The following is a 24,693-nucleotide window of genomic DNA, read 5'->3' as shown; positions in this document are numbered from 1 at the left end:
CAGTGAATAATGGCAAAACAAATTTGAAAAATTAACTCAGATATTTTGTTATGAATACAAAAGTAATGTGTTATATACTAGTTACTAATCTGATTACACAACTCACATTACTTGGAACCCCCAACACTGGTCATAAACGGATGTTAAGGGTTCTTGCTAACCCACAAAATTGTGCCTGAAAAGTAAATATAAAATTAGTAGAGAAATACTTGATACAGCTGTTCTCTCTCTCTCTCTCTCTCTCTCACACACACACACACACACACACACACACAGACACACACGTCTGGTTTGCTATCCTTGTGGGGACTCTCCATAGGCGTAATGCTTTTTCTACTGTACAGACCGTATATTGCCCTACACCAACCCTACACCTAAACCTACCCCTTACAGGAAACTACAGGCATTTTAGATTTTCAAAAAAACTTCATTCTGTGTGATTTATTAGCTTGTTTACCCGTGGGGACCTCAATTTAGGTCCCCACCGTGACACGAGTCCCCATGAGTCTGTGTGCATTCAGGTTTAAGTCCCCACCTGAATAGAAAAACAGGTGCACACACACACACACACACACACACACACACACACAGAGAGAGACACAATGATGTGTTTATCTGACTCCAGTGCTATTTTAAAAGGAAAGGGTAAATATTTGGACATGATGAATTGACTATATATCATGGAAATTATTTAGATTTTTTTAAAATAAAATAGTGAAAACCCAGTGTTTTATTTATTTATTTATTTTATTTATGTATAAATAATATAAATTATTTCAAATTAATCGAAAATAATTATGATGAATGAAAAATTATGTAACAGAAAATGTGTATTTTTGCGTATACAGTCTATGTATCAGGGCTCCAGTGAGCAGTGGAGACAGAATTTGAAAGAGGATTCACTGATGTGAAATACTAAATCTAGTATTTTATGTAAATCCACTTTAACAATTTAGACAATTAATTAATTATATACATGACTATATTTTTAATTGAAGGTAAGCAATAAAAGGCCTATAGATTAAAAAAAATGAAAATTTTTAGATGGTGGAATTATTAAATAACTGCACAGTGAAGGAAGACTCGCTCATAATATTCAAAAGACAATCACTGGTCGCCACCTGCTGGTGTAATTATATAACATACAGAAAAAACACATATTTATATTTTCAATATAGCCTGAAATAGTTAACAAACAATATTGCTAAACCACCAAAAATATGTGTCGGGAAAAGAGAAAATAAGGCGGTAGAAATTATAATAAAATAATAATAACGATACACAAATTCTGAACGCGTCTCTGAACAAGTCTTTTTTGTGAACTGAATCAAAAGATTCGACTCACTGGATGAATCAAACTGCTGCGCGGTTCTGAATCTCCCGCGGTCAGCGTGCACAGAAGCGGCTCCGCCCTCTCCCGCTGGAGTGTTGGAAGTGGGCGGGTCTTAGGGCGCTGTGAGACTTCTGATTGGCCGTGTTCCAGCCTCGCGCGTACTGCGCATGCTCAGTGACCCCACCGCCTCATCCTGTATTTACTGCTAGTGAAAATGGCCGCTACAGATGCTGCCAAGATTTCACACAGAGAGACAAAAACTACTCTCACACTCGACTAAATGAAACGGATGCGACGCGAACGCTGCGAGGGAGTATTATATAACGCAAAACGGAGTTCATTTCGTCCCGAGCCGTCGCTGAAGTGTTGTTTAAGAGCGTAAGTGCTAATTTTAGCTCAAGCTAACAGTCACGAGCGCCCGTGTGCTCTGGCTCGAGCAGAACCGGAGAGAGTCGGTCCCATGGCGGACCCGAGAAAAGTCCCGTTCGTCACGCTCGCCTCGTTCAGCAGCACACCGGCGGCGCCAGAGTCAAAGAAGCGCCGGCGGGAGGACGAAGAGAATCAACCGAGTCCCGCTGTCACCGGCGGCGGGGGGCTGTTCGGCACCGGGAAACCGGCATCTGACTCCGGCGAACGCAAACCCACCGTCCGCCTGAACCTGAGTCTGTCAGAACCGAGCGAGCAGAGATCCGCCGAGTTCAACTACAGCGAGCTGGTCCAGTCCAACCTGCAGGTCAGATAATAATAATAATAAACTAGAAAAGATCGCCTCTGGAAACGGTTGTGGGTTCGAACTCAAAATAACAGAGCTTGTAGTAAATATACTGAAAAATACTTTTTAAAAATTCAGTACTTTAGATTGGATTAAACTTTATTATCATTGTGAAGAGTACAAGTACAGAGCCAATGAAATACACTTAGCCTCTAACCAGAAGTGCAAATAGCAGTGTATATAAACACATAAATGGACCTCAAAGCCAGTCATAAGGGTATTTATTTTATTTTATTTATTTTTTTTGGGATATTTGTATCATCCGAAAGTTGAATAAATAACCTTTCCATTGATGTATGGTTTGTTAGGATAGGACAATATTTGGTTGAGATACAACTATTTGAAAATCTTGAAATATTGAGAAAATCACCTTCAAAGTCGTCCAAATGAAGTTCTTAGCAATGCATATTACTGATCAAAAATGAAGTTTTGATATATTCACAGTAGGAAATTTACAAAATATCTTCATGGAACATGATCTTTACTTAATATCCTAATGATTTTTGGCATAAAAGAAAAATGGATAATTTTGACCCATACAATGTATTTTTGGTTATTGCTACAAATATACCCCAGAGACTTAAGACTGGTTTTGTGCTCCAGGGTCACATATGCTGAAAGATGCTTTAAATGAATTCGATTACTTTACCTTAACGACAGCAGTATCACAGACTGATATTCGTGACAAGCGTGTGATTTAAGTGGTTATTAAATACCTGAGCTGGAAATTGAAAAGTTTTAGGTTCAAACCAATTTGATTAATCCTGTGATTAATGTAACAGCTAATAAATTATAAACTAATTTAATTTATAATAGTGGCCTGATTTGTCTTGAATGATGTTGTGGTTAAAGATTGGAGCTGGTCAAGGTTGTAAGTTTGAACCCATGTTTCGTGATGCTTTTATTTACAATCTCTCCTCATTTTTAGAATAAAAACATCAGTTAATTAGCAATACATACATAACTGTATATGTATCGTTCAGGTGGTATTTGGTTATTCCTATGCGTTTTTTTCTGTTTTATGTCAGTAATGTAGCGGCAGCTCTGTTATTAAATGCTTTCTGTTTTTGGCATGTATTGTGTGAAAAATGTTTTTTTTTTTTTTTTAATGTAAGCAATTTTGTGTAGATTGTTGCATTCACAAAAACAGTGTGGTAACCTTCAGCGAGTAATATTTATGTAGTTTAAACATGTAATGATTTTTAAAATAGTTATGAATAAATAAAAAGCACACTGTAAAATCTATGCGAACATTGCACTTGATTACTGAAATTTGTACATATCATATATTTATAAATAAGCTGTACTTTATTTGAAATGAATAAAAAAAAAAACCTGCATAACAGTATCTGTTCAGGTTTGTGACTGTAAATGAGTTGATTGGTTCGGTCTGACTGGTTTCTTTTGCTCCTGAAGGTGAGGAAGGTTCCTCAGGGTCTCACTCCAGCTCTGGACCCCAGCGACCCGTTCGCAGATGAAGACAAAGAGCGGCAAGAAGTCGAGGCTCTCGCCAGGAAATTTGAGAGCAAATATGTACGTAATCTTTTATTTATTTTTTAATGATCTTATGAATGCGCATCCACCTGTGTTTTTATTTACAAAGAAAACTCTTCATCCTAATCATGATATGTTAAAGAGATATTATAATGTGTTATGTCATGTTTGTTGACTTTACATTGAGGTTAGTATGTTGTTATTTCAGGGAGTCACTGTTAAGAAGAAGCGACGAGACCGGATGCAGGATCTCATTGATATCGGTTACGGATACGATGAAACCGATCCGTTTATCGACAACTCTGAGGCCGTGAGTATGAGAGGGAGCTTCACTGATCCTCACAGAGAGGTTCACTGCTGATTGTCTGCTGAAATCCTCTCAGTGAACGCCACATGAGAGAATTCAGACACAGCTGTAGATTTGCTTTGAGATTGATCATCATCTCCCAAATGACAAAACTACTTTAAAATCCAGTCTGACCCATCATCCTTATGCAAATGTAAACATATCTATTAAAGTGTCTCTGTCGTTGTATTTCACTCTGCACCATGATGCACGTCTGCTTTTAATGTGCAGTTGTGCACTGTATGTTTTTCCCATAGGAAACATGATTTGCGCTACAAAATTGGAGTTTTCACACAGTTTTCGCAGTGCGTGTTTAAAATAGACGTCCTCATGTCTGTTGTGTGTCTGCAGTACGACGAGCTGGTTCCCGCGTCTCTGACCACTAAACTGGGCGGTTTCTACATCAACACCGGCACGCTGCAGTTCAGGGCCGCGTCTGAATCAGAGGGAGAGGGCGGAGGAAAAGACGCCAAACACTTCAAGGTGATCATCTTCATCCTCACTGTTACAGCAGACTGGACACATGAGAGAGAGAGCCAGAGTTATGGTTTATCACTGATAATGTATGATAGGGTTCAAAAAAATCAAACTGCAATGTGACCTAGTACGATTATTAAACACCCAAATAATTCGGTAAACATAGTGTTCATGCATTATTTCTACACACTCTGAGCATGTTTCACTAAAGACTTATTAGCTTTAATATCGCAGCAGCAGCTGAACTCTTTTTTTTGTAACTTCAGTACTTGGTGTGGATGGCTCACATCTTTTTTGCCAGTCTGCTTTTATGTAATAATCACAATATGAAAAATGTAACATTAATATTTAATTTTAATTGGTGCAATATCAGTTATTGGCACTTTTTTATTTACCAGTATTGGATATTATTGGATAATTTATGAGCTGTTATTGGATATTTAATTGTTTCAACCCATTTTAAGATTCATCTAGCGCTAATTTAATGGGATAAGGATTGATTATGGCAAAGGTTTACCTATGAAAAAATACATTAAACCCTTTAAAGTGTACATTTTACGATAGTTTTTACTAGTTTTACTAGTTTTTAATGAAGTAGTTTAACAAAGTAGTTTGGATTTGTAATATTGGCCTATTTATTGATTATCAGCCATAACATAAATCTAATTTTTGGTGATTTTTTTTATTTTATTATTATTATTATCACAGTTCAAACTGTAGTCGTAGTAATCACAATATGACTTATTTGTCTGAATCGTGCCGTCCTTATTCGTGGTCAGGAGTTTCTGTCCTGAAATCCCAGGTGAATTCTGTCTGATCTCTTGAGTCTGTGATGGTTTGATTGACTGAGATGATGTTCTTGGCTCTGATTGACAGAAAGATGGAGAGGAGCGGGTGATAAAGAGAAGGAAGAAGAAGCAGGACGGCAGCCTGGAGGAGAAGAAACCCAGGAAATTCAAAGTACCCAAACCAGGGTGAGTTCAGACACGCTTACTGTGCTGCTTTCAGTCATTTTTTTCAAGCACTAGATGGATGTTGTTGACCGTTACACTGCATCTCACTGCTTTTTTTTGCTCTGATAAATGAAACTTCTTAAAGTATCATCTCTAGACCCTGATGCCTTTTCCATTCCTCACGCTGCGGCTCATTTTTAAAGTATTTTAAAGTAGTAAAGTGAGAGTATTTGAGTTAGTTGATAAAGGTTTAAAGAAATTTGTAGGAGCTATGTCTTCAGCCTTTCTTACGATAATACATTGACTTGTTTGTGAACCATTTAAACATTTGTTGTTCTAGACCTGTATTCAATTTTGTGGAATATAAAATATATGTATGACGTGATTATAATAATTTGATTATGGATCAACATAGTAGTTATAATATTGACTAAAATCATAATATGAATAAATCTATTTCAATGATTATTTTATTGCTAAATAAAAATGTTGAACAAAATTAGAAATATAAAACAGTATTTAAGAATAATAATAATAAATTCATTTTACAATAAAATTACAATACTTACATTTATTGGTGTGGTCATTTTCATATAACCAGACTTCAAATAATCACAATTTCACTTTTATTCATATTAAAATGGTAGTGCAGCTATGTGAAATGAGCATAATTTATGAACATAAGATGATTTTGTTAATAGAAGTTATATATATTTAGTGTATTTATTTGTTGATTATCTCTTTTGATTGACTCAGTTGTTATTTTAAGTGAATTTCAGCTTTTTATTAAAAACCACGGAACTCACATATACAGTAGTCAACATTTGAATCGGGTCAAAACCTTTCATCAAAGTTGTCCTAAAACCTAAGTTTGGGGTTGGTGAGATTTTTCTTATGTTTTTGAAATTAGTTTCTTCTCACCGAGACTGCATTTATTTGATCAAAAATACAGTAAAACAGTAAAAACTGTGAAATATTATTGCAAATATTTTTTTGCAATTATTGCAACTGTTTTCTGTGTGAATTTAGCCTTGAAACCGTGATTCATTTTATTTTTCAGGATCCACAGATGAATAGAAAGTTCAAAAGAACAAAACTCTTTTGTAACATTATAAATGTCTTTACTGTCACTTTTGATGAATTTTCCTTCTGACCCTGAACTTTTGAGCGGCTGTGTATATGACAACTCTTTTGTTTGTCTTTCTGTTAGTGTTTCGGCTCTGAACCGGCCGGAGAAGAAGAAGAGGAAGAAGCTGATGAAGGACTCTCTGTCTCTGGCCGCTATGATCCGCCGCTTCAGCCGTGAGAAAGAGGAGATCCGTAAGAAGAGCCCGACGGCTGCGGTCAAACTCGTCCGTGCTCCGCCGAACAACGCCACCGCTGCCGCCGTGGTCGCCCCCGGCAGCGACCTGACCATGGCCGACCTGGCCTCTGACCCGGTGATGCTGACGCTGCTGGGCGGAGCCACGGAGAACGACGTGCTGCAGGAGCTGATGGGCGACCTGGACTTCGGGCTGCTGGACTCTCCTGGGCCGTCCAGTCCGGGGCAGAGCGAGAACGGCGCGGCGGGACAGAAGGCAGGAGCCGCGGGTCGAGTACAGAAGACGGGGCTGATGCCGCCGCCACCTCTTCCCAGCAGCCTTCCCGCTCCGCTGCTCAAACGCATCGAGGACCTGCGCTCGGTGAGTGCTCACCTCTACATCCACGTCACAGATCTGCTCTTAGCTCCAGCAAAACTGATTCATGAGCCGTGCTTATTAACGTTCACATGGGACGCTTTCAGAAACAGGAGATTAATGGAGCGGAGGTCTTTTGAGAAGCTGAGCTGTTTTTTTTATCCGCCTGCACGTTTATATAGTTTAATAGTAATACAGCCCCAAAGCAGCACTTGTGTAACATCCTCTGCCTTCAACAATAAACTTCTAAATAATTGCTGTCTGACTTCAAACTAGGGCTCCGCGATTTGGGGGAGAAATCAATTTTCTGATAAAAAAAAAAAAATTTTTTTGTCTGTGCAAACTTTTGGGATTTATATAGACCTAATAATGTGACCATGAGAATAATAATAATTATTATTTAGTAATATATGATAATATATTATTTATATTAAATGTCATTTAAAAAACAATAGTACATTTAGATATTTTTAATATTATGTTTTAGTAATTATTGTAATTAAAATGTTTGTCGTGTTTTCTTGTATTAAAATAATAATTTTAATAATATTAATTTCTTAAGCTTTATTGTATTATTGTTAAAAATATTAAGCAAATAAAATATAATAATAATAATCAAAACAAAAATAAAAAATAAAATTGCTTTTCTTTCTTTCTTTCTTTTTTCTTTTGTCTGTATTTCTGCACAATTAGTCCAAAATGTTTGATTTTATATCAATGACTATAAAATATTTCAATATATATATATATATATATAAATACATTTATCATCATTATTATTATATTTTTAATATTATATTTTTATATTAAAGTCATTATTATAATGAGTCTATAAACGTTTTAATTACACACACACACACACACACACAGTGAGGAAAATAAGTATTTGAACACCCTGCTATTTTGCAAGTTCTCCCACTTAGAAATCATGGAGGGGTCTGAAATTGTCATCGAGGTGCATGTCCACTGTGAGAGACATAATCTAAAAAAAAATCCAGAAATCACAATGTATGATTTTTAACTATTTATTTGTATGATACAGCTGCAAATAAGTATTTGAACACCTGAGAAAATCAATGTTAATATTTGGTACAGTAGCCTTTGTTTGCAATTACAGAGGTCAAACGCTTCCTGTAGTTTTTCACCAGGTTTGCACACACTGCAGGAGGGATTTTGGCCCACCTCCACACAGATCTTCTCTAGATCAGTCAGGTTTCTGGCCTGTCGCTGAGAAACACGGAGTTTGAGCTCCTCCAAAGATTCTCTATTGGGTTTAGGTCTGAGACTGGCTAGGCCACGCCAGAACCTTGATATGCTTCTTACAGAGCCACTCCTTGGTTATCCTGGCTGTGTGCTTCGGTCATTGTCATGTTGGAAGACCCAGCCTCGACCCATCTTCAATGCTCTAACTGAGGGAAGGAGGTTGTTCCCCAAAATCTCGCAATACATGGCCCCGGTCATCCTCTCCTTAATACAGTGCAGTCGCCTGTCCCATGTGCAGAAAACACCCCAAAGATGATGCTACCACCCCATGCTTCACAGTAGGGATGGTGTTCTTGGATGGTACTCATCATTCTTCTTCCTCCAAACACGTTTAGTGGAATTATGACCAAAAGTTCTATTTTGGTCTCATCTGACCACATGACTTTCTCCCATGACTCCTCTGGATCATCCAAATGGTCATTGGCAAACTTAAGTCGGGCCTGGACATGTGCTGGTTTAAGCAGGGGAACCTTCCGTGCCATGCATGATTTCAAACCATGACGCCTTAGTGTATTACCAACAGTAACCTTGGAAACGGTGGTCCCAGCTCTTTTCAGGTCATTGACCAGCTCCTCCCGTAGTTCTGGGCTGATTTCTCACCTTTCTTAGGATCATTGAGACCCCACGAGGTGAGATCTTGCATGGAGCCCCAGTCCGAGGGAGATTGACAGTCATGTTTAGCTTCTTCCATTTTCTAATGATTGCTCCAACAGTGGACCTTTTTTCACCAAGCTGCTTGGCAATTTCCCGTAGCCCTTTCCAGCCTTGTGGAGGTGTACAATTTTGTCTCTAGTGTCTTTGGACAGCTCTTTGGTCTTGGCCATGTTAGTAGTTGGATTCTTACTGATTGTATGGGGTGGACAGGTGTCTTTATGCAGCTAACGACCTCAAACAGGTGCATCTAATTTAGGATAATAAATGGAGTGGAGGTGGACATTTTAAAGGCAGACTAACAGGTCTTTGAGGGTCAGAATTCTAGCTGATAGACAGGTGTTCAAATACTTATTTGCAGCTGTATCATACAAATAAATAGTTAAAAATCATACATTGTGATTTCTGGATTTTTTTTTAGATTATGTCTCTCACAGTAGACATGCACCTACGATGACAATTTCAGACCCTCCATGATTTCTAAGTGGGAGAACTTGCAAAATAGCAGGGTGTTCAAATACTTATTTTCCTCACTGTGTATGTATATATATATATATATATGTATATGTATATGTGTGTTTAATTATAATGAATTGTTTTTTTTTAAAATAGTATGCAATTAAAAATAGAGTATTTAAGAATAATATAATTATGATACCGATAATAATATTTATGGCTGTCCTAATGCTTTCATTTTTAAATATAGAGTTAGTTTAATTAAATTGCAGTTTTTGTGATGAGATCGTCAAACTGTGCCATACAGCAATTTTGAATGTATTCTTCTGATTAATTGTGCAGCCCTGATTTTGATTGTTTTTGTTTTGAGAGTGAATTTCAGTATTTTCTTTAAAAAGCTTTCTCTCCTGCATTGCACAGACCTGACTAATCCATAATGACTGTTGTTAGTTTTCATGATTGATCTTCACTAATTTTATGAATGTATAGTGTGTGTGTGTGGTCTTTTCTTTCCAGGCAGATTATGAAGGAGAGAGAGGAGGAGCCGAGGTAGAGAGAGGTGTAGGAGGAGCAGACGATCATGATAGAGAGAAAATAGACAGAAAACAGTCAGAGCAGGAGGAGGGAGAGGTTAGAAAGATGGAAAGCAGGTTAAAATAGTGTCAGTGAATCAGAAGATGCTGTTTTATTTCTACAAAACTATGCTGTCTATTAATACAGTGTGTAATTTCAGCAGACAGGTTTGAAATACTGCAATATGCGTGTTTACAAACACAATAGGAGCACAGTGCTTACAGCCATGATATCCAGCATGGAGTTAAACTGCTTTTGAGCTGATGTTAAACGCTTGTTTTCCTCCCAGGCGTCTCGTCAGTTCGATATGGAGGGCAGGAAGAAGTTTTTCACGCTGGACATGAACAACATCCTGCTAGAGTGAGTTCATTTGGCCGTTGTTTTCGTTTCTGAGTCTCTGGTGTTAATTGTCTCACTCGTTCTCTCCGTCTCTCTCGGTAGCATCGAGCTGCAGGCGCAGGAGCAACCAGCGTCGGTGCGCACTGCCGTCTACTCTCATCTGGAGGCCTTCGTGCCGTGCAATAAAGAGGCTCTGCTGAAGCGGCTGAAGAAGCTCAGCCTGAACATCCAGGACGACCGGCTGCGCGTGCCGCTGCACAAGCTCAAGCTGGCCGTCTGCAGCGTCATGCCGGAGCAGATCGCACGCTACAACATGGACTGCATGGCCAAAGTCGCCAAGTAAGACTACATAATTGAAATGAACCACATTTCAGGATTGCGGAGGTTTGAAGAGCTCAGTGTTTAGGGATCTAGCTCTTTTTTTTTTTAACAGTGAATGACCGATGAAAAGACTTTTCTGGTTGTTTGATATATACATTTACATTTTGTTTAGTAGACGCTTTTATCCAAAGTGACTTACAAAAGAGGAACAAAAGCGATTAGTCAAAGAACTAACAATATTCATATTTATTTTTTATCCAGAATTAATAAAAAATTAATTCTGGATAAAAGAATTAATCTACGTTTTCCAAGACCATGGAAATCCTAGCTTTTCCAAGACAAAAAAGAAAGAAAGAATTGAAATAAGAAATCTCTTGGTTTTTGGCTTATTTGAATGCTTGTTTCGCAGGCAGCATACGGAGGACTGTGACAGAAACGGCTCGGAGGACGACGATGATGAGAAGCCAGGAAAAAGAGTGATGGGCCCCAGGAAGAAATTTGTGTGGGACGACAAACTCAGGTGAAACTCCGAGATCACACACAGATCAGGAACAGTCAGTAATGTGAGACTCAAGATCGTCCTCTGGGAACATCTCGAGACAAACCAGCTGCTCAAGGATTCTCAATCTGTTTGACTCCAAGACGGTTTTCAAAGACAGCGCTGCTTATTTTCCAACTTTTTGATTTACAGAATCAAGGAGCAGCAATATATTAATGTGATTAGATCAAATCATTGAAACAAATCAAATTTTCTACAGGATTCATACCAGGGTTATTATCCCTAATTAGAAAAAAATTGTTGTTTGTATTTTCAACAGTATTTTCAACAGTTTTTGTTCTAACTTCAAATTAAAGTACTAAAACTGAAATAAAAAAAAAAATAAATACAACAAAATAAAATAAAAATACTAAAACTTTAAAAGTAAAATGAAAAATATAAGACTCAAATTCAAAAATAATATTAAATAGTTTATATGAATAAAATATAGTGTTATTTAATATAATGTTAATAATGTAAGTTAATATAATTTAACACATTTTTATGGTTAGGGTTGTTTTAGTATTATTAATTTATATTAATAATACTGAAATGATTTATTATTGTTATTAACTTAATAAAACACAAGTAATCCTATGAAAATCTTTAATTGCAATTTCCAAAACATGCTAAGGTTTCATTCTAGAAAACTAGAAATTAGCCTTAAATTTCCCTCATGTCCAGGTTTGTGACAGTTAAAATAAAAGACATGTTGTTGATGGAATTAATGTAATGGACTTAATGTCATCTTAACATTTTTGTGTTAGTTTTAGCTTATTTTAAAGCTTGTTTTGTCTTATTGTAGTCATCTAGTGGTTGAGTAAAGCCGATGTGTGTTTGTTTGCGCAGGTCTTTGCTGTGTAATCTGGTTCAGGTGAAGCTGGGCTGCTACGAGCTGGAGGGTCAGAGTTCACTCTCACCTGAAGATTACCTGAAGGTCTTCATGGAGACGGAGGTCAAACCGCTCTGGCCCAAAGGATGGATGCAGGCCAGGTGGGTTTCTGCACCAGAACACTGCTGATGTCTGCGCTGGTAAATAATGTTGCAGCGTGATTGACTTTCTCTTTCTCTCTGTTTCTCAGGATGTTGTTTAAAGAGAGCCGTATGGCTCACAGTCATCTCACAGGAAATACGTGAGTATTTTGCCCTTGGCTATTTTTAAACACAAACAAGCTGTTTTGACCTATTTGCTTTGTGCAGTGCTGTGTTAAAGGGATAGTTCACCCAAAAATGAAAATTCACTGTTATTTTTCTCACCCTCGTGTCATCCAAGATATAGGTGGCTATTTTCTTCAGTAGAACAAGTAAAGAAGATTTTAAGTTGAAACGTGCTGCTTGGTAATTCATAAAATAGAAGTCAATGGCTGCCATTACTTTGAGAGTCAAAAAAAGCATATACAGGCAATACTAAATTAATACCCATGGGTCCTTATGATATTTTGAGGTCTTATGAAGCAAAACGATCAGTCTGTGCAAGAAACTGAACATTATTTACCACATTATTACTTGTAATCCACAGCCTGAGACAAACAGGGAAATCTGATTCTTTTTCACTAATTGGTTCTTTCAGACAATTTGTTTAAATTAACTGGTTCAATTCACTAGTTCATTTATACAATCACACAGTAACAAACAAATATGCAATTATATTATTAAAGCACCCAATAATGATGTTGACGCAGATGTTCTACATGTCTGAAGCATATAAAGTGAATAAACTAGTTTTCATCAGCTCACATTTTTACATAAACAAAGAAAAAACATAAAAACACTCATTTGACCCCTTCATTCAAGTGTTGGGTTCACACATGCTCATATCAGCGACTCATTGTTCTTCGGTCCGAGTCGAACCGTTTCCTCACTTCACGGACTGTTAGAGGGACTGGAGCGCTGAATGAGTTTCATCACCTTCATCCCAGGATCAGATGTGCCACTATTTTTGGCTCATTTCGAGTCAAAGTGACTGTCAGACATCTGAAAGTGAGTTTTGATTGAGTAACTTGTAGATCTGTGCTGCTCGAGACGCTGCAGTCTGATTTGGTGAACTGGTTCAGTTCGCTACGTTACTCCTCAATATGTGACCCTGGAGCACAAAACCAGTCTTAAGTCGCTGGGGTATATTTGGAGCAATAGCCAACAATACATTGCATGGGTCAAAATTATCCATTTTCCTTTTATGGCAAAAATCATTAGGATATTAAGTAAAGATCATGTGCCATGAAGATACTTAGTAAATTTCCTACCAAAATATCAAAACTTAATCTTTGATTAGTAATATGCATTGCTAAGAACTTCATCTGGACAACTTTAAAGGTGATTTTCTTAATATATAGATTTTTTTTTGCTCCCTCAGATTCCAGATTTTCAAATAGTTGTATCTCGGCCAAATATTGTCCGATCCTAACAAACCATACATCAAGGAAAAGCTTATTTATTCAACGTTCAGATTCACAAATCTCATTGGCGGCACCCATTGACTTGCATTATATGAATCACTGAGGACCACAGTTTCAGCTAAAAATCTGTACCGTTACTACTGAAGAAAAAAAGTCACCTACATATTGAATGGCCTGAAGATGAGTAAATTAACAGCAAAGTTTCAGTTTTCTGTGAACTATCCCTTTAAATTTGTAAAATTGAAGAATAAGAATATCAGTTTATTCATTGCTTGCAGCTGCTGTTGTAGGTGAATGACGCCTTTCTTTTTTTTAACATTTTAACAGTTTCTTGTTGAACATTGTCACATTACAGAAGTGAACCGGCTGATGTGTTTCATGTTGGTCTAGTACTTAAACTAGCACTTACCCATTCTATTTTATTCTATTCTATTCTATTTGGTCTGATTTATTTAAAAAACTTACTACAGCACGTGTAAATTGTTGCTCTCTCAAAGGCCTGATTACTTCTACTTTGTAAGTCTCTTTGGATAAAAGCGTCTGCTAAATGATTAAATGTAAATGTAGACTGCACCACTCTGTTTTCAGAGTAAAGAAAAGGGTGTTACCGGCTCCGAAAGCGAAGCCCAAGCCTCAGGATAGCGTTGCGCTCCAGCGTCCGTCCGTCTCTGTGGACTCCGCACCTCCTCCATCGGTCCAGCGTCCGGTCGTCTCAGTGGACGCCGCTGCTTCTGCTACCATCCAGCGCGTGCTGTCCCCGCCGGAGCCCATCTGCCTGTCGGACTCTCTGGACGAGGACCTGGCGGCCCCGTCGCTGGACTCCATCTCTCATGCTCTGGCCATGCTGAGCAGCGTCGCCAAAGACCTGGCCCAGTCCAACAGCCCGCCGTCCACTGAGCCGCTCAAACCGACCCAGTCGCTACTCGTGTCTCCACACCTGGCCAAAAAGAGCGGGAACACCCCGCCTCCGCCTGCTCCTCCCAGTGTCCTCACCTCGTCGCCCGCAGCTCCGGTCGTTAAAAGTGTGAGCGTTCTGTCGCCGGTTCAGAGACACTCTGTTATTCCCGCTCAGCGACCATCTGTGACTCCGCCCACCAAGATGGGTGTATCTCCGGCGAAGCCCCGCCCTCCTCCGACAGCGTCACCTCTTCACGCCCCTCAGAAGATTCCGGCGGGAAAAGCGGTGATCGCCATGGCGACGGGCCTCATCAAAACCAGCAATAACAGCTCACTACGCACGCTTCCCGCCGCTTCCTCGCCGTCACTTTTAAACGTCAAATCCGCACAGCCTTTCCACGTGACTGTGCAAGCCAAAAACCACGAGTCACCCAAACCCGGCTTCATCACGCCCATGCAGGCCACCCTCACCAAGTCGCCCCACAACCCTAGCTCGCCCATCATCAAGCTCACGCCCACCGCCTCGCCCGTCGTTTCCAGAACGCCCACGTTACCCAGCATGCACCAGCACGCCTCCAAGAGCCCGAGTTTCCACACGGGGTTCGTCGCCGGCGGGTACAGCGCCCCTGTGGGACAGAAGAGTTCATCTCAGGTCAACAGTATCTCCGGACTCACCACGACAATCGCGCCTGTCGCCAAGCAACCGGCCACCAGCGCGTCACTGGTGGCGGGGATGGCCAATCACAGTCAGCGACACAGGCAAGTGGGTGGAGCTAATCAGGGAGTGAAGACAATCACATCTGTTTCCACGGCCACAGCGTCTCCACTCTCACAGGTCTGTCTGCTCATTTGATCAAGGCCTGTTCTTGGCTTCTTAAATTTATATTTAATCTTAAATTATTACAGTATTTTTTTAAAAAAATTTCTACATGTTAATTAAACATTTATTTATTTATATTTACTACTTTCAAACTCAAGGCCTATTTTTAGCACCAAATCTCTTCAGCAAGAGCATTATAAAAGTGTCTTTTTCTCAGGAAAGTTTAGTAGCATAATTATAATTTTACTTATAATAATTGTAGTAATATTTTTGGTTTAATTATTATTAAAAGATATTTTAATTTAACAAATTTATTTACATTTAAATTAGAATTAGAAATAAATTAGAATAAAATTAAAATAATGGACTTTTAATGATAATTTTAAAGAAATTTAAATGTTTAATTTTAATTAAACATTTTAATTGTTTTATATTTTCATAAAATGAAGTTAATTTGAATGTTTAGTGGAAATATTAAAAATGAATTAAAATAAAAAAATAACTGTTTAGTAGAATAAGTTTTTTTTTTTTTTTTTTTCTGTTTTCTAAACGTGTAATCTTTAAAAAAAATATATTTTATTTTATTTAACATTGAAAAATATTGTATTTGATTTTATTTAGACAGCTGTTTACAGCTATTTTTTTTCCCCTGGAAAGAATAAAATTATTCTATTATTACCCCTATAATTATTTTTTAGTTAGCAATGATTTATTTGGTAAGTAATTTATGCCACACATTTTGGAACAGAACTTAACTTGAACTCCTAAGTATTCCTCAAAATACAAGCCACTACCAAAGTGTTGTGTTTTTATGAGTTATTTTATTAGTTGGCAAATTTGTACAAAAAATAAAATTGTTAGACTCCATAGGGATTTGTTGCTTTCACACATAGGGAGGTCTTTGTAAATGTGTGCTGTGGTCTTTGGCTCTAACAGTGTGACGCTGGTGTTTTGCAGGTGTCGTCCTCCAGCACTCTGCTGGGCTCGGCTGGTCCGTCTCTGCCGCTGGGGTTCGGGATGCTAGGAGGTCTGGTTCCCGTCTCTCTCCCGTTCCAGTTTCCAAACCTGCTGAATCTTCCTTCCTCTGTGGTTTCCACGGCGACCACCGGTGGCTCGACCAATCCCAGCAGCTCAGGGTTCAACCTTCCCCAGAGTGAGTCGGTGTGATCAATAAATACAGGGTAGTTTAGGATTATTTTTTAAGTCTTAGGAAGGTCAATTCTGTTTACTTTTTCAAATGACCCATCATCTTTATCACTGTGATGTTCCTGATGCACATTTGTTTCATGAGCCTCTAATAGTGAATGTGTACATGTGTGTATTCATTGAACAGTGAAGAATAACCACTATAACTATCTAACTATAAATCAGATTTTATTGGACTGTCCTGCTTTAAATGATATTAGGCAACAGATGTATTCAGAAATTTCATATATAGACTTATTAAAAAATGCCATCTAACAAATACCATCCTGAAACTTTTATATAATTTTAATGTATTATTTTGAGAAAATATTGTTGAATTATTGTATATCACTTTTTTATTTAAGTTTTATTGTTATTATGATTATAATTTCGGCTACTTTAAAAATATCCTGTGCTGCTATGACATTAAATAATAAATGTAAAGCCATTTATATTAATTAATATAATTATTTATATAAATTTATATTGACATAATTATATTATTTATATAAATTGTTTATTATAGTTATCAGTTATCAACAGTTTCTTCAATCTATCAATAGTATTTATGCTAATAAAACTAGGTAAATGTAAAGGTACAGTTCTATCTTCATCTTGGTCCTTCAGTCATTTACATGCACTTATGCACATAAAATGGATTAAATGTCCATAATTTAGATTTATTTTGAATTATTTCTTAGGTTTTCTTCTAGAGGTAGGCTCGTATGAGCCCTCATTAGTTGATGTTGTGTGTGTAGGTGTCTTTTTGTATGTACAGCTGCAGTAACTTGTTAGTATTTACTTATTTAGTACATCATTTACTACACAAGTATTTTTTTTATGGGAAAGAAATCATGTTGACTTGCATTTTGTTCAGTATTTCCATTTTTGCAAGTGATGCTGTTGTCATTGAACTTAAAGGGGTCATGAACTGTTCGCTGAGGTCCACTTATAATGTTATCAAGATTTTTATATAAAAAACATAATTTAGAAGTAATAAGCTATTTCCTGTCCTGTTTTTAACCCCCTCATCAGAACGCTCTGTTTGAATAGGCGTGGAGGATTGTTGACTCAGAAGTAAACACCCACTGCTATGACTGGCTAACAGTTGTGTATGTTTGACAGCCTGCATTCCTCATAGATGGATGCTGCTGTGATTTAGGTCAAAAACGCATAAATACCTCAATACATTTAAACGATCTGTAAGCAGACAATGCAATGGTGACCACGTAATGAAAACAGTTACTCACACTTGTTGCGACATTAATGTCAGATCCAATATAGTCGGCACAGCATCGTCTTTTAGTTTCAATCTTTCTGAAAATCCTGCTTCGAATTGTGCCTTGTTTGTAAACTAATCTGGCAGCGATGTAGAATCGGTGGGCGGGGCTAAACAGGCAGCGATGTAGAATCGGTGGGCGGGGCTAAACAGGCAGCGATGTAGAATCGGTGGGCGGGGCTAAACAGGCAGCGATGTAGAATCGGTGGGCGGGGCTAAACAGGCAGCGAAGCAGGCATTTATGATCTTCTGTGGAGGCGGTGCTTATCCACACTATTACATCGTAGAGTAGAACATTCCACAAGCTGTCATTTTATCAGACTGCCTTCAGTATAAGCTGTTTTTAGACTAACTACAAAAATTTGAGTTCTGAAGCTTACAGGATGTTTTTATAGCACAGTGACCTCTTATATGTCAAAAGATCAAGGCCATTCTGGTTTCTCAGTTCATGACCTCTTTAAAATACATATGTTACAGCTGTGTGTGCGTGTTGTTCATCATCTGGTCTTCATCATGTGGCTCGTCATGAATCTGCTTCCTCTCATTGAATCTCTGTGTGTCTCATGTGGCGTCTCATGCGTGGGGTGTGTCTCTCTGTCCTGTCTCTCCTCAGATGTGTTAAAGGGTCTCATGTCAGGGGCTCAGGCCACTCTGCCGCCACACTTACAGCTGGCTTTCTCAGGTAAACGCTGAGCGCGCGACGCTCCCGCTGCCTGCATGCGCGCGTGTGCTGCTTTATTCATCATCTTCAGTCGAGACGAGTCGCAGTGCTTCATAACTGATTTTCTCTCTCTCTCTCTCTCTGTGTGTGTGCAGATGTCAATCAAACGCAGGGGGGAGACTTGAAGAGGAAGACCTTATGACATCACAGAACTGTCATCTGGGACTGACTCCGTCCACCTTTATGCATGATGTGCTGGCTGTCCAATGAGACGGAGCCTTTTTATACTCATTTGAATATTGATGCAGATGAATAATGTTATTTGTTTGTTTGAATGATGATCCGTGGGTTGTACATATGTATCAATGTTTACACAGACAGACCTGATCACTGTGACGGGAGGGAAACGTGTGTGTGTGTGTGTGTGTGTGTGTGTGTTTGTCGATTAGTGCGCAGCTCCTGTAAATGAGGATTTTTTTTAAATGTGTGGAGCGAATGAATATTGATGAGTGAAGGTGTTCCTCCCTCTCTGGTGTGGGTCGGTGTCTCCGGTGCTGTTCACCAACGAAACGCCCCTTTAAATTCAAACCAAATCGGGCGGGACGGCGGCCATTGTAATATACTTGAACTTTCAGGATTTGTTTACCTACGTTTCAGGACACGAGCAAAATAAAAATGCAGAAGCCTTAGTGAAAACTCTCTCTGTGTCTGTGATGATTTTGGTCTAAGATGTAAAATTTTTAGCAATTTACATTAAGAAAGGATTTCTTTGTCTCAGAGCATTTTTTTATTCTATTTTATTGAAGTATTGGTTTATACTTCAATTGAAGTAGGTTCAACAAACATTTGATAAATTATAGCTTTTTTTCAAACTTAGAAATTTCTAAAGAAACAAGTTTCTGTTGATATGTTCTTTCATTTTTAGTCTTAAATCACATCTTAAGAGTGAATTTTTAAGTGTATTTAAGAGGGACCATTTAATCTTGGATATTTTGGTCTTAAATCAGGTCTTTCATGTTTCATGGGGTTTTTTTTCTTCCCTGTATTAACCCACATTGAAATTATCAGTCATTACGTTATATATAAAAATTAAATGAGGTAACCCTAAAATCTCAAAAATACAGGAAGAAACAAGGATTTTTTGTTTTCGCCAATGTTGTTTAAAGTGCGCAACGCAAATTCCATCTAAAATGTAAAAAAAATAAAAACCTGGTTAGAAACAGTTTCAAAAATATTACAAAAAGCTGGAATTTAAAGTTAGAAATTTATATTCTTAAATTTAAAAAAAATATTCTTAAATCCCTGCCCCCATTAACTTAATTTTTTAGGTTGTAGGTTTTCATTACATACAATTTGTTTAAAATTAAAAAAAACTTTCCATAGATCCAAAATTTCTCTCTTTCTCTGAATGATGAAGAACAATGAAGAGTTAAAGCTATTAAACTAACTGAAGCCATTTGAAAAATATGCAACATTTTTAATAAGCAGTATGTAAAACAAACACAGAATCCTAAGTGAGGTAAAGTGTGTAAAATGGAAGCTGACAAATGGATCTCGAATCTCAGAAACATGTGATCAGGTCAAACATCACAGTCGGGACAGAAACTGGTACTGCGATTTTAATTCATCATCGTCAATCTTCATCAGGTGACATTCAAGTAGCAAACATGTCGAGTACAAAATATCAACAAGGTGAACGAGATCGGTCTAATGCCACGGGCTAAATCATAACGACTCGAAAAGAACCAGAATCCAACAAACGGGCAAATACAGGGTAAAACTCAAGCTGGAAACAAAGAGCAGAAGGGGAAGAACAGACAGCGTGAATGGCAGTGACGCCCGTCTCCACAGGAAGCAGTTCAGTCTATTTGACCAGAGGTCTGGTCTTATCGTCGTCTCCACACTGATGCGCTTTATACTTTTTCACTTCTGCCATGTATTTCGTCCAGGCGTCTCCTTTCCCAGCCTCCACCTGCATCAGACACACCATCAGATATGACCTTTTACTCATCAGAGATGCATTAAACTGATCAAAAGTGACAGTAAAGACATGTATAATGTTATGAAAGATTTCCCTTTTTATTCAAAGAATCCTGAAAAATACAATACATCACAATTTCCACAAAAATAGCCGGCGGCACAACCGTTTTCAACATTGATAATAATCAGAAATGTTTCTTGAGCAGCAAATCAGCATATTAGACTGATTTCTGAAGTATCATGTGACACTGAAGACTGGAGTAATGATGCTGAAGATGTACTATATTTCACAATAGAAAACAGTTATTTTTAAATTATGATAATATTTCACAATTTTACTGCATTTCTGATCAAATAAATGCAGTCTTGGAAATGGTTCTTTTAATACTGCTCGACTGATGGTAGATAACCATGTAAGAATTAAATAATATGCTTTACAAATATTTTAATCACATAAATTGATATTAAACTAAAAATTATACATTTGTACAGTATTGTAAAGCATATGAACATTTTGAAAACACCTAACGAATTATTATGGAAAAAATGTGATACTCAAAAAAATAAAAAATTTACTTGCCGTAAATGTATCAAAACTTAATTTTTGATTAGTAATATGCATTGCTAAGAAGATTTTTTTGCACCCTCAGATTCCAGATTTTCAAATAGCTGTATCTCAGCCAAATACTGTCTGATCCTAACAAACATTACATCAATGGAAAGCTTTCAGATGATGTATAAATCTCAATTTCGAAAAATTGACACTTAAGACTGGTTTTGTCGTCCAGGGTCACATTTGTTCGCTAGCAAACATCTGCTCCTAGAGGGACACGAAGATTTTTAAATATAACATTTACTCCCCTCTCACGTTTGTTAGCGCTTTTCTTTCTGCATTTGCATGCACAACTTTTGCGTTTCCCTGAGAAACTCAAAAACTTTTTCGCGAGCCTTTTCCCGCCACTAAATAAAAAGGGAAACTGTGACCTTTTTTCACAATTATGACTTTATAACAAGCAACTGTGCATTATAAAGTAATAATTGTGAGATACAAACCCTCAGTTCTGAGACCATCTTTTTTTTTTTACCTCATAACTATATCTCGCAATTGCGAGTTTATCCCGCAGTTCTGAGGGATAAAATTCAGAATTGTTTGATTAAATGTCTTAATTACCTACCAGTAGCTCCTGTCCTGACTGGAGGTAGCTGGCCAAGACTTACTTGACATATTGGCCATGAAGTTATTTTAATGATCCCGTTTCGTATTTTAATTCTCATTAAACCCGTATTTGATTATCGCGACTTGAAAAACTCACAGTAAATACTGCTCGGCTTTAATCAAAGTTATTAAGAGTCTCACGCAGGCGCAACACGTAGAGTAGTTTCGTTTTATGTGAAAACACGACTGAAGGCAGACAGCTGAGGGAAAGTATATGAAAGAATGTATGATTGAATTATTTGTATGAATGCATAAAAGGAAACCGACTGTCTTCAGAAAAGTTTTGATCGCGCTTGCTTTCCATCTTCCCTCCGCATAATGCGTTATAAAGCTCGTTTAGAAGCAGCAGCTTTGTTTAGAGGTTACCGTGGAAACAGCTCTATTTCTGCTGTTCATAAGCGCCACCTGCTGTCAAACTGTGGATTTACAAATTCATTCAGTCTGTCTGCCACATTTTTGTTCAGACCAATGCGAAAATCTGACCAAATTTTTGTTGTAAATCTTAAGCGGCCGATGGAAAATAGGCTACCTTGTTATCAGAAGTGTTGAGATTTTTAGAACGCACATTAGAACTGTTTATGGAGCAGATAAAATGTAATTTATCATTCTGACTCATGCTTTTTACATTTAAAAAAATAAAAAATGTTTTAACGGCTGAAATGTAATTTAAAAAAAAAAAAAAAAAAAAGGTCAAAACTTTATTTGAACATGTAGTACATGTCAGTAGATAACATTATGAACATTTTTTGTTTAAAGTTTAAAATCCGGCCATCGCTTTTTAATGTTTTTATTTCACTGTTCATGCAAACAAAAAGTACACAGTGCTGCTAATTTTATTTGTTGGCTTTTGTCATAAAACTTGGTATAATGATTTCAGTGTGTGTATTTGTACTGTTTTAATATTTCCCGCACATTTTAACAACACCGTGTATAACAGTTCGGATTTGTACATTAAGAGATTTAAGTATTGTATAAAATTGTTAGCTCTCAGCTGCTTTCATTTTTAAAAAGTAGCTCCCTATTTAAATAAGGTTGGAGACCCCTGATATGTGTGAATTTGTTCTCTTTTTTTTTTATTACACAATTAATAAAAGCAAAAAAAGTCCTCTAATTCTAGCTTGCTCTATTCTGTCTGTTTTCTTTTTTTTATTATATAATTTAAAAAACAAACCTTGCTATGTGTACTAGGTTAAGCTAACTGAGACTTGTTATAGCGCTTCCAATGTCTTCATTTGTAAGTCGCTTTATATAAAAGTGTCTGCTAAGTGATTAAATGTAAATGAATATATATATTAATATATATATTTCCAGCGCATTTTAACAATGCCTTGTATAACAGATCCATTATTTAAGAATTGTAAACATTGGTAGCTCTCAGCTGCTTTCATTTTTAAAAAGTAGCTCCCGAATGAAGGAGACCCCTCATATATACTGTATGAATTTGTATGAATCTCCATAAAATAGCGTCATAATGAAAACTATACGTATTGTTATTATTCTTATTTTATTGATATCGCTAATAACCATGACTGAACAGCATGCATCTCACCTCGGAGTCGAGTTTCTGTTTCTTGGCCACCATCCCGGTCTTGAGGGCCAGCCTGGCGCCTCCTCTCCGCTTGCCCACCTGAGTCAAACAGGAACAGACTGACAGCGTTACACGGGCTTTAGGAAGCGACAGTGACCCGAATCTACTGACAGACACCCCTCTCTCTCTCTATGTATGTATGTGTGTGTGTGTGTGTGTGTGTGTGTGTGTGTGTTACGCTAATGTAAAGCGCGTCCTCTGCAGTTCTTACAAAGCTGCTCGCGCTCAGCGGCTTCTTGTCCGGAGCCGCAGCAGAGCTCTTCGTCTTCTCCTCTTCCTCGCCCTCTCTCTTCCTCCTCTCCTCCTCCTCCATCTTCTTCTTGAACAGCTCCATGAAGCTGCCGTCGTTGGCGAAGGCGTTGGCCGCTTTGGGCGCCCCGTGCGCCGGGCTGCTGCCGCCGGACTCCGCGCCGCTGCTGCTGCTGCTGCTGCTGGAGGACTGCTGAGGATGAGGATGGTGGTGGTGGTGGTGATTATGGTGGTGATGGCGGTGATGTTTGTCTGATTTATGCTGCTTTTTCTCCATCGTTTTACCGTTCGGTGAAATAATAAATAAAGCCTTTACATTCACTCCTGCGGTGTTCTGATTTCTGCACCGATTTGCAGTTTGGTGAAGAATTAAATGTATTTTAAATGCGTATCAGCGTAATAAAGGTGAAAATGAACGAATAATACGTTAGTTCGCGTTGTTATGGGATCGTAAAAGTGTCGCGGCGAAACAAAAACCCCGTCAGCGACACACAGAAAGAGCGCGATTATCGAGCCGCGGGTCCGAGTGTGGTTATGATCGCAGACCGGCCGGATTGCGCGGTGAATCGGCAGGGTTTCAGGGTTTTATCCCGATGTTTTTCGCACAGGTTTGTTGTATTTTAGCGTCGCTCCGCCATACTGCATTTCATCTGCAGTCAGCGGCGCTCGAGTCCGCGAGAGACGCGCCGGCGCCGCCTGCAGGCCGGAGGAAGAACCGCAGCGCCGCTCACAAACACTTCAGGTACAGCACACGCAGATTTATTTGTTTATTTGAACGCGTTTTAGACGAAAATACTGTTTTAATATTTTTGCTTTAAAATGTAATGTTTCAAGGTGTTACTTGCCGCTGACTTGTAATTATTTGCGAAATTTACTAGCAATTTCTGAGTGAGAATCGCTTATACAACTTTCTTTTTTTTTTTTTAGTGAAGCTGTTTATTTGACTTATTTCAGTTTTATTTTCTATGAAAACATAATGTTAAAAAACAAATCACAGCAGAAACACACTGGTTTCTTGATCTATTATTTATTCCAGAAACCATTCATGTATAATTTAGTTTTTTAGTCCTCACATTTAATAGACTAAATGATTTTAGAGAAAACGTTTTTATAAAAAAGAGAATTTAGATAAAATAAATAGATTAAAATGATTTAAACAAAATGATTTAATACAGTGCGATAAATGATAAAATTAGGTTAGACTAACTTGTCTTATTAAATTTGATTAAA

General features: G+C 37.9%; 2 protein-coding genes across 3 annotated transcripts; one reads left to right on the top strand and one right to left on the bottom strand.

Moving 5' to 3' along the window:
- The first annotated feature begins 1,520 nt into the window (after nt 1-1,520).
- Nucleotides 1,521-19,129, top strand: ubn2b (ubinuclein 2b). 2 transcript variants are annotated; one of them, XM_058768599.1, is made up of 16 exons: nt 1,521-2,066; nt 3,522-3,638; nt 3,808-3,909; nt 4,297-4,428; nt 5,299-5,396; nt 6,586-7,057; nt 9,938-10,051; nt 10,284-10,354; nt 10,436-10,672; nt 11,064-11,174; nt 12,042-12,185; nt 12,275-12,325; nt 14,177-15,320; nt 16,263-16,458; nt 18,383-18,451; nt 18,586-19,129. In XM_058768599.1, the coding sequence occupies exons 1-16, from the start codon at nt 1,794-1,796 to the stop codon at nt 18,630-18,632; spliced, it is 3,378 nt and encodes a 1,125-aa protein (XP_058624582.1). In that variant the 5' UTR covers nt 1,521-1,793; the 3' UTR covers nt 18,633-19,129. The 2 variants fall into 2 exon arrangements, with proteins under 2 accessions (XP_058624582.1, XP_058624583.1); XM_058768600.1 differs by lacking the exon at nt 9,938-10,051.
- Nucleotides 19,130-20,031: 902 nt separating this feature from the next.
- trir (telomerase RNA component interacting RNase) lies at nt 20,032-24,183 on the bottom strand. Its single transcript, XM_058768608.1, has 3 exons — nt 23,426-24,183; nt 23,176-23,253; nt 20,032-20,402 (listed from the first exon to the last, which is right to left on the bottom strand). The coding sequence occupies exons 1-3, from the start codon at nt 23,738-23,740 to the stop codon at nt 20,295-20,297; spliced, it is 501 nt and encodes a 166-aa protein (XP_058624591.1). The 5' UTR covers nt 23,741-24,183; the 3' UTR covers nt 20,032-20,294.
- Between the last annotated feature and the right edge of the window lie 510 nt (nt 24,184-24,693).

The sequence above is a fragment of the Onychostoma macrolepis genome, chromosome 03 (assembly GCF_012432095.1).
Source record: "Onychostoma macrolepis isolate SWU-2019 chromosome 03, ASM1243209v1, whole genome shotgun sequence".
Classification (NCBI taxonomy): Eukaryota; Metazoa; Chordata; class Actinopteri; order Cypriniformes; family Cyprinidae; genus Onychostoma; species Onychostoma macrolepis.
This window is presented reverse-complemented; position numbering and strand designations above follow the sequence as displayed.

What these genes read in the sequence shown, in the direction of transcription:
- ubn2b (XM_058768599.1), top strand. Translation starts at nt 1,794, where the DNA reads ATGGCGGACCCGAGAAAAGTCCCGTTCGTCACGCTCGCCTCGTTCAGC. An exon ending in TTATCGACAACTCTGAGGCC is followed by an intron (nt 3,910 to 4,296) that starts GTGAGTATGAGA and finishes GTGTGTCTGCAG; the next exon opens with TACGACGAGCTGGTTCCCGC. An exon ending in CAGCGTCTCCACTCTCACAG is followed by an intron (nt 15,321 to 16,262) that starts GTCTGTCTGCTC and finishes GGTGTTTTGCAG; the next exon opens with GTGTCGTCCTCCAGCACTCT.
- trir (XM_058768608.1), bottom strand. Translation starts at nt 23,740, where the DNA reads ATGGAGAAAAAGCAGCATAAATCAGACAAACATCACCGCCATCACCAC. An exon ending in CGCTGAGCGCGAGCAGCTTT is followed by an intron (nt 23,254 to 23,425) that starts GTAAGAACTGCA and finishes TGTTTGACTCAG; the next exon opens with GTGGGCAAGCGGAGAGGAGG. An exon ending in AACAGAAACTCGACTCCGAG is followed by an intron (nt 20,403 to 23,175) that starts GTGAGATGCATG and finishes TGTCTGATGCAG; the next exon opens with GTGGAGGCTGGGAAAGGAGA.